This window comes from Echinops telfairi, unplaced genomic scaffold (genome assembly GCF_000313985.2).
Source record: "Echinops telfairi isolate 266 unplaced genomic scaffold, ASM31398v2 ScPeMD7_4;HRSCAF=17, whole genome shotgun sequence".
Classification (NCBI taxonomy): domain Eukaryota; kingdom Metazoa; phylum Chordata; class Mammalia; order Afrosoricida; family Tenrecidae; genus Echinops; species Echinops telfairi.
The window spans coordinates 17509168-17519332 of NW_022103900.1; the positions used below are offsets into that span (position 1 = coordinate 17509168).

At 46.4% G+C, this 10165-nt stretch overlaps 1 protein-coding gene across 4 annotated transcripts in view; it reads right to left on the bottom strand.

Moving 5' to 3' along the window:
* UPP2 (uridine phosphorylase 2) overlaps positions 1–10165 on the bottom strand; it is a 50738-nt gene that overhangs the window by 9456 nt on the left and 31117 nt on the right. For 2 of the 4 annotated variants that reach the window (XM_045298553.1, XM_004703926.2), the window contains one exon: positions 2716–3909. The exons of 1 other annotated variant lie outside the window; for it this stretch is intronic. In XM_045298553.1, the coding sequence (XP_045154488.1) occupies positions 3722–3909 (188 nt within the window). In that variant the 3' untranslated portion in view covers positions 2716–3721. Of the gene's footprint in view, positions 1–2715; positions 3910–5299; positions 5391–10165 lie in introns of those variants that run through there. One more of the 4 variants, XM_045298547.1, reaches the window with a different exon arrangement.

The window sequence follows — 10165 nt, forward strand, 5'->3', positions numbered from 1 at the left end:
CACACACACACGCAACTTAACTTCTGTTATTCAGTAAAATATGTCTAAGTTTTATAAAAAGTGATTTTAGTTCCTTAAGTCATTGTTTTTCAGAATGGATTTGGGTCCCCAGATGTATTTTGGAGGCTGTATTACTCGATCCCCGCAGGGACCAGATGGCACAAGTGAACTGGGTAACGGAGGGAACTTACTCACATGGCTGTTCACGGAGGGTGGGCAGGATTAAGGGAAAGCAATAAAGGCTGGTTCAGCTGAGAGCAGCTGTTCCCAGCCGACTGCTGCGCCTGGGAGGGAAGATGTTTCCAGAGCCCAGAGTGGAGAGCTGCATGGCGAGGGCCGCTCACAGGACCTGTGCTTTGGCTACAAAACACCAGCACGCGGTTCTGACCCAGAGTGTGGAAGATGTGGAACCCATGATATGATGTGAACATTTGGAGGCCTAGTGTAAATATTCTTTTTCTCGCACGCAGGGAGAGGAGCCCTCAGGGAGAAGTGAGTGACGTGTTGGGCTGTGAATGGTGAGATCAGCAGTTTGAAGTCACCATCCACTCCTTGGGACAAAGATGAGGCTTTCTACTCCTGAGATTTAAACTGTGAGAAAGAAAAGCCAGGTGGCCTTTCAAGGTCAGTATGGGAAGAGACAGTAGCACTAAGAGCCCTGACTCTCCTCTACAACATGGCATGGTTAGAGAAAGCCTCTCTCTGCGTGGATATGGTCCCAAGCCAGAGAGCATGTCGTAGTTATATAATCTGGTACCAACTTGAGTCTATTAAGAGTGAAGGGGTGGAGTTTAGCCTGTCAATCAAGTTGCACTTGATGACCTCATTTACTGGCACTACGGAGATAAATCACTCACTGGAGGTGGGACACACTGGGAGACATTCCTGTTGACAAGCCACATGGAGCTACGCTAGATCCCTGGAGCTGGAGGACCCACGTGGAGACCCACACCAGCGCTGAGATGCTAACACCACCACTGGATACTGGGTTCACAAGACTTCCCACCCACTGGCTGTGATCTTCCTGCATTCGATGTCATTGCATGTGTTGCGTGAGTCTGACGAGGAATTTATAGATTGTTATTGGACATATGGGCTAATATCGGATTTATGGACTTGACCTGGACTCAGCTGGGATGTTTTCTTAATGTATAATTACTCTTGTATGTAAGGCTCTTTCTTATTATTGGATGGATTATTGAACAAATATGAGTGTCCACGAATTTGTTTCTCTAGTCTACCCGGACTGACACAGTGCACCCCCAGGGGAACAGGGTTCAGGCTGGATTTCAGCCATATTTTCCCTCTTGACTGAACACTCCCATCCCTGACCCTCCTCTGCAGACAGCGACCATGAGCACAACTTAGAAACCCAAGATGGGAAATGTGGAGCAAGCTGAGCTGGACCCCCCACACCAGGCTCTATAGTGAATCCAGGGAACCCTGTGCAGTACTAAGGGCCTTGGGCTTCATTGTAAGACTAATGTACAGTCCTGGAAGAATGACGGTAACCCAACTACATTTTAAGAATGGCGACAAAGAGATGGGAAATGAAGCTGCTGCAATGATTTGGAAGAGAAATGAAAGTGGTGTGGACTAGGTGGGGGTTGCCCACACAGCTCATTGCCATCGAGTTCATTCTGACTTTGGTTTTCTGAGACTCTGAATCTTTACAAAAGCAGAGAGCTTCAGCTTGATCCTGCAGAGCAGCTGGTGGGTTTGAACTGTGGACCTTCTGGTTAGCAGTGTGTACAGAATAGGTGGAAAGAAATGGACAACTTTTGAGAAACAAGACCATCAGTAAATATAGGACTTGGTGATGGACCAGTAGGAGCTCTGGTGGCCTGGTGGGTACAACTTGGGCTGCAATCTGATCTACAAAATCAGTAGTTTGAAACCGGAAGCTGCTCCTCCAGAGACAGACAGGGCTTTCTACTCCTGTCAACAGTTCCACTCTCAGAAACCCACAGGGACAGTTCCACTCTGTCTTACAGGGTCGTGGTGAGTGGGCAGCTACTTGATGCTGAGTTTGCTTTGGGAGTTTTGGGTGATTGACAAAGGGAAGGAAGGCAAAATAAGCCTCCACGAGATTTCCCAGATGCCTGGTTTAGTTGCTAGTGCCACTCACTGACAGGAAACACTAGTGGGAAGCATGCTTACATGCACACAAATGCGTGCATGCGTGCACAACCACATGCACATTCATTGTCAGGAGTTGAAAGGTGGATTGTCAACTGTTTGTATATTATTATTTTTTTCCTCCCAGAGCATCCCCTTCTCCCAGTAAAAAGGAAAACAAGATTTTGCAGCAGCAGACAAGGTCAAAATTCAAACTGAAGGCTTACAGTGAGTACCCTGAAGTGGTTTCCACTTGGTCAAAAAAAAAACACAAAAGAAACTAAACAAGCAAAATGAAAACTCCATCAGAAAATGACTGGGAGGCTTTCCACCTTCCTTTTAGCTCTGATCTTTGTATTTGATGGTCAATTTTCAGGGCACCTTGAAAATTGCACTCTAGCAGCTCTACTGCCCCCCAAAGTTCCCAGCCTGATGCAGCTCTCAGGAGGATTGTTTATTGCTTCAGATTAAGTGGAAAAACCCTCCCAGGGCCAGAGGAAGCCATTTTAAACTCATCTTGGCTCAGATCTCTGCTGAGAGCTGGCAGGGAGGTGTGTCCATGCTGTGGAAAGGGTCCCAGGATCCAAATAGTCTGCATCATGATTGGAATTAAAGTTTATTTGAGCCATAACCATATAAATATATGTACAGAACATTACACACTATACACGTTTGCAAGCCATCCTTCCACCATCCATGCTTCCAAACTCCTGAGTATATCAGCTTTTGCAGAAGCTCCAAGCACGACCGATTCATGGGGAACTTGTTGCTGCCTGTCAGCGACTCCGTGTCTCCAGGTCGTCTAACTGGGTAGAGGTACAAGCAGGGCCTGGGCAGGGATCTGCCACAAAGTCACACCAAAGGACTACTGTCACACTTGAACTCAAGGCTCAATTCAATTACAAATGGAATGGAGCAGAAAACACAGCCTCATCCCAGCCACGTTTTCTTACAAGAGATAAAGGAGTCACTAGAAGGCAATTTTTAGTCCCTTGTGATTTCGGAAGAGGCATTCGGATTTTTCTTTGGATTACTGGTGGTTTTTATTGGAAAATAAATGTGTGATCTGGTGTCGGTCGAGCCTGTGGGATCAGATTCCAAGCATAGGCAAGTATGGTGGCCTCTAATCTGTTCTGACGTGCCCTGGAATGGAGCAGGAAAAGAAGTCGGATCACATACATTTCTCTTGGGGAATATTTCTGTAGAGATTTGCAGTACATGGATACTTTTTCTGTAAGTATTTTGAATGTGGATGATCAATTTCTGTCACTTGTCCAACACCTAGAAGTGCCTGACAACGTTCTAACATGAATATCTGGATTGGTTTCAGAAATGGAGTGACTGGGAGAGATCTACAAATGACAGATTTTAAAGTGAGCTCAAAGCTGCCTGTGGAATGCCAAATGCTACCCTCCAGAATTTTAAAACATGCAATCATTAGGCTGATGGAGTCATTCACAAATGAAATCTGAATTTCATGTGTATTTGAAACACTTTAGAATGAATCCATCTTTTCAAGGGAAAAGGATTCTGTTAAATCACTCCATTATCATTTTAGTATGTGGTAAGAACACTATGAAAATGCCACACGGAACCGATGGCTTCAACACTGCAACGTGCGCTCCGGACTCGCAGGGGCGGGCGGGGGCGTCCTACAGAGGCCAAGCTGTTGCTTGATGAAGGTGGCAATCAGGAGCTGAGGCCGTTGCTGGTACTCAACCAGCACGTCATGAGGCGTGGTGATCTGGTCTCCTTCCAGCCTGTTGAGAAGGGTCACGCAGACCACCCCAGCTGAAACAGCAAATAACACACCAAATGAGCGGGTCTATCCTCGCACCGATAGCTTCAGCAACTGTCATGCATTTTGGTGTCTTCCCCTCCCCTTGTAACATAAACGACACTGCGGAACTCAACTTTCTAGAGAATTCGTATTTCTATAGAAGTTCAACAAAATGCTTCCCCGGGTAGGAATTCACGGTCATTATTATTGCTGTTGTTGCTGGTTGCCGTGGAATCAGCGTTGATCCATGGTGATCCTCTGTACGACATCATGATAGGTGGGCTGGTCCGGTGCCGTTTCCGTGATGGTTGGCATATTTGAGTCTGTTGTTGTCTTCCAACATAGAGGCTCATCTCCCTGCACTAGATTTTTGGAAGCAGCTTGGGGAGCCTTTTTCCTGGTCTGAAAGCGCCACGGAAAAGCTGTCCGCCCCGAGTGGCCTTGCTAGTGTGTGAAGTACCAGTAGCATAGATTTCAGTATCAGCGTAAGAGCCAATCTCCACAGGATGACGAACTGACAGATGGGTGGTGGGCAATGACTCCACTCTCCCCCTCTCCCCTTCCTGGCAATGGATTCAACTAAGTCTCGGGAAAACAGCATGTCTAGATAAGAAGGAAGAGAAATCTTTGCCAGCCTAGACAAACAAAGCCCTGGTTTCTATCATAGTTCCAGTTTTCCCAGAAGGAGTTTCTTACTTGAGGATAGAACTGACAATCTTGCCAATATTCCTGGTGATGTTTTTAGTCCTTAGAGCTGCCTTTGAATTTGCCTTGCAGCGAACCTTCATGTTTGAAGAGTAAAGTAAACATGAAAGAGCTATGACAGGCCACTTCCAGGAAATACCAACACAGGTGATTACTGACCCTAAAGAAATTCCAGTAGAAAAATATGAAATGAAATTCTTAAACACATCAGTCAGCTCCATGAAAGAGCAAGCTTTTTAGCAGTTAATTTCTAAACAATATGGGAATGAAATTTTATTACAGATAAGAACTAAGAACTGTTTGTTTTAAAAGAAACAAAAAATACTTATTTTTAACAGCATTGAAACTCATGTTTTTGTGAAGTCACCATTAGGCTAAGGAAGGTCTTTGATTTTGTTCCCTCAGCAAGGGCCATATTGTCCATTTCACATCAATGGTCACACACATTGAAGTCAACATCAACCATAATGATTAGTAGTCATGCAAGAATCTCTAGCCTCATATGCAGCACTTATAAAGATAATTCAGTAATGTGGGATTACATGTATCTAGATTAACAAAGTTTGAGGGCATGAAGGTAGAATTGGCTGAGTGTATTTGGGGTTTTGTTTTGTTTTTGTTTTTGTTTTAACCTCTCTACTATTTTAGAAAGACTGTAAAACAAACTCACTGCCATCCAGGGATTCTGACTGATAAAGTGTTGAAGATCAAGGCCGTCACTTTGAAGTCTAAGGCATACTTGACCATGGTATTTTCAACTGCCTCATGTTCACGTGGAAGTTGAGCACTAAATAAGGAAAACCAAAGAAGAATGAATGTACTTGAATTGAAGTGTTGGCAGAGAATATTGAAAGAGCCAATGAATCTGTCTTGGAAGCAGTATATCCAGAATGCTCTTTAGAAGCAAGGATGGCAAGACTTCCTCTCATACTTTAGACACCAGTCCCTGGAAATGTACATCATGCTTAGCAAAGTAGAAGATCGGGGGCAAAGAAAAAGACCAGGAAGGAGATGGACTGGCAGAGTGGCAGCACCAGCAGGCTCCAACATAAGGAATGTGAGGGTGCTGCCGGCCAGGCAGTGTTTCTTTCTGTTGTACTCAGGGATGCTGTGCATCAGGGCAAACTTGACCATGCTTAACCACAACAGCCACACTGCTTTAGACTTCTTTCGAAGACTTGGATCTGGGGAGGAGATGTCCCATAAGTATAGTAGATGCTCTCTTTGGGGGATTGACTGAGATTTCCCTACATGCTGGGCATTTGGATCATTTAAGGAGGGCATGAGCTAGACATTATTTTTATCCCCTAGTAGCTCAGAGTGGTCCAGCCAACAGTGCAATGTGGCACAGCCAGAAAACAGCCCATCCACCCCCAGCTTCACCAACCTCTGAGGTCAGTCCTTTGCTTCCAGCCCCTCTTCCCCCTGAGTCAGCACCTGGTGAGCCATTAGGTCACACTACCCCTTTGGCTCAGTGAAATGAAAAACAACAAACATCTTCAACAGGAGCGGGTCAAATATTTCACCCCCTAAGACACTATTTATTCAAAATCCACTTGATGCTAAAGCGGCTTGGCTGGCCAGGTGAACAAGCAAATGGGAGAACTAGAAACTTCCCCCCACCCGCTTTTCAAGTTAATGATCAGCACGGTCCCTGAGGCTGCCAGGGGCTGGCAGTTGCAGGGCAGAGTTGAAAGGCCTGCTTTCATCCTTTGCTTGGCAGGAAGCCAAAGAAGCCCCTCACTCTTGTCCTCTGTCACAGCAGGGGGCTGATGTCTGCAGTGTCATTGCTGGAGATTTCAAGGATGATGCAAAAGATGGAAGAGAACAGGTCTTAGAAATCTCGGTGGTGTTCTCTTGACCCTAGAGAACCCCTTCACAAGCAGCATATAATAATCTTGTCACCTAAAATTACGATTTCCATGAGCAATTAGAAGTGACCAATCACCCCAAACAACTTGTTGAAATTAAGCCTGACAGCTTTGCTACCATCACCCTCAGAGTTAGCAGGGAGGTGGCTCCTCTGAAAGGATGCTGAGCACCCTACCTGTCACCAAGCAGGTTTGCAGCTGACTGACCTGAGGCTGGGATATGAGGGGCTCACAGAAGCCTGAACACCAAACTCTACGCCCCCTGAGCTGCAGCTGGAACCCCAAGCCCTATGTGGGGCCCCCTTGAAATCTCCAAGGTGCCCTGGTGGCGCTGTTGGGTAAGCTCAAAACACTCACTGCCATCAAGTCAGCGCCAACTCATCGTGACCCTATAGGATGGGGTAGAACTGCTCCTGCGAGTTTCCAAGAGTGCAACCGTGTACTGGACTAGAAAGCCCTGTCTTTCTCTCACCGAGAGCCTGGTGGTTTCGAAATGCTGACCTTGTGCATCGCAGCCCAATGTGTGCATAAGCACGGTGTGCTTACTCGTTGGGTAAGCAGGGTTCACATACACCAGCTGCTCCAAGGTAGAAAGATGAGACTGTCTACTCCGGGGAGGTTTTCAGTCTCGGACACCCTATGTGGGGTTGCTAAGAGACGGTGTGGACTGGATGGCAGTAAGATTCGTTTTGTCTCTGCGAATCTGATGAAGTCAGTTTCTCTTTTCACAGGCCAGAGGTGATCAGAGCTCTCTAGAGGAGCTCGGTTTCCTAGGCAGGTCTCTCCAGATCCCCTCTCACTCCTTGGCCAAGTATCAACTCAGAGGTTTATTTGATCCCAACACCAGTTTCTGGCATGTCTTCAGTTCCTAAACTGTGCTTGCTGAAATAATACAATTAACTATCTGGTCTCAAGTGATTCACTTTTACACTATGCAAAACAAATTACAGCATATACATAAATGTTACATTCCATCCAAACACTGAATTTATATAGGAACAACAACAACAATGGCCAAAAATAATAAGAATAACCAAAGGTCTTGCTTTGAACGTGAGACTTGGGTCCACAGGAGTTGTAAAGGGTTACAGCCTCAGAAACTCACAGGGGCAGTTCTATCCTGCCCTAGGGCCCCTGTGTGTGGGCATCGACTAGATGGCACTGAGGTATGTGCTTGCTCCTAACTCTTCAAGTAGGAAAAGCTGCATCAACATCCTAATAGTACAACAGTTTGGTTCATTTCGACCAGGATGAGGCTGCTAGGATGAAGTAGCCCATTATAAAGGGATTTGGGGTCAGAATCCTCTCGGAGCCCATTTCTCTTTTGTGAAGCTCCGGATGGAAGCAATTGGTTGCTTCACACTTTTATGCCGTGATTTTCAAACTCCTGATTGTTCTCTCCATTGTAAGTTCAAGACATGCTTCCCTGAAGACGGAACACCCTTTAATCATGCTATCCTATCTTTTTGACCTTATCCATGATCAGGGTGCGCGTCCCAGAACCCAGTATCCTTGTTGCCGTGAGCAGAAGAATGGAGCAATGAAGTTAAAGTCGGCTTCTGCTCCCTGTCATGGAGCTGTATTAAGTGATGAGATTCGGAAGACGGAAGAGATCCTCAAAGCTAGCATGGTCTGTCCAGAGAGGTAACACTGAATTCTTCCGTTGGTTTACGAGGAACGCCACTATGAGGGCTACAGACAACGGAGAGACACAGAATAGGATCTCCGCAGAGCCTGATCTCAGATAAATGTTAGGTTTGTGTCTTGTCATGTGAGCAAGTGCATGTCAAAAGACAGCGCTGTCTTTCAAAATTAGCTACAAATCAGGCATGCCTATCACAACTTCACGGTGCAAAGGATTACCATCTATAATCAGAATGTTAGGGGGTTAGCTTAAGAAGATTTTGCTCCAAGAGACGGACAGATATACGCATAAGGTAAACTGAGAGATGAATGCATGTACTCAGCATTATGCGGTGGGAGTGCATTATTCTGAAGGCCCAGTCTGTGGATGCAGAAGGATTTGGTGAAGCAACACTGGATTCCCACTCCTTTTTAAATTTTCCTAGGTTAAGGAACTCAGGATAGCATCAGGCACTAATGGGTGCTGGTGGCCTCCTTGCAGGGAGTTTGCCCTCTGGGAAATACAGGGTTCAAGGGGCTGGGGTGGCTGTAGATAAAGCAGAACCTTCCGTGTGGTACTTAGGGCCCCATGAAACAGGTTTGAGGCTGGAGTGGGAGAGGATGATGGTAGGGGGAAAGGGAGGAAGAAAGGGAGAGGTGGCAAATTATCACCACTGAGACAAGTGTCATCAACCCAAATGACACTCCGGTGGCCCCTCCCCTTGTGGCAATGGCCCATCCACTGTTGCCCACCAAGAGTCATGGGCATCACCCCCTCTGGCAGTGTCAGGGGTTGCAGTATGCGTACTCAACACCCTGCAGGAATGCTACTGCTCTAGATTACCCTTGCTTAAATAAAAGGTGGTTATTTCTAAGCCAAAGCCAGGAGTCATCATCACTGTAGTATGAATTCACCTTTATTATCCAGTCATCTGGTATTATTAAAGGGGCAGATAAAAGCCACTGGGGAAAGTTCCTAGAGAAACGGGGTGAGGTGGATCCTCACCTTGGGAAGCCAATGGCTGCCTGCGAGTCCTGCACTCCAGGTGCCAGGTGAAACCTGTCTTCCAGTGTTACTTACCATTGGTTTATTCTCCCAAAACGTCTCTGTATTTCAGTAGCTGCTTGTGAATGCACTCTCAGCCCCTGCCCAAAGCAAGCATTGCTAACTTACAGAGAGGGCTAAATGTGGGTTGGAACCAGTTTCCAAGCTTCCCCACCGTGGGGGGAAATGCAGTGAAATGGTGACTCGGGTTGGGAGCCCTCTAACCTCGTGCACATGGGATGTTTCCTGTCACCTGATCCTGATCCTCCAGCAGACACCGTATCAGGAATCCACCTTTTAAAACAGTTATTCCTGAGAGAAATAAAGAGCCCCCGACACTAGGACAGAACTCAGAACTACTGCCCCGAACAACAGAATGACAGTTACAGACGCCACTGTAGGAAGGTTGGCAGCCCAGAGGGGTCAGCTCAAGGAAAACGCTGCTGCAGCAGCCTGGAGGAGCGCTCTCTGCAGGCTGAAAACTGTTCCCAGCAGCTGCAGCTGAAGCAGAAGCAGCGCAGGTGATAGGAGTTACAGAGAGGCAGACAGGGAGGATCCAGGAGAGGCAGATGCAAGTGAACAGAGCAAGATCACAAACCCCTGCAGCAGGCAGAGCAACTCCCTCTGAAGGGAATCAGTGTGCTGAGAGAAAGGCAGATTTGGGTCCAGGGCTCACAAGCACAGAGCTCTCCCTGGCTGGCAACTGGTGCCTTTTAAGTAAGCAGTAGTGGTTATCATAAACCTAACATCAGAGCAGTACAACCATTAGCAGGAATGTTATGTTTAACTAAACAAGTCCAGTTGCTGTTGGTCAATCCCAACTCTTGGCAACTCTCCTTGTCTTTTCCTTTAGTTTTGTACTTCATTCATCTCTTTCTCTGTTTTCCCTCCCTTTGCACACACAGAAACAAACTCCCGGCAGCCAGTTGATTTTGAATATTTTCTTTCTTTCCCCCTCTCTTATTTTTCTCTAACTTTGGTTTTACTTTCTTCCTTTCTTTTTTCTTTTCGTTTCCTTTGTTA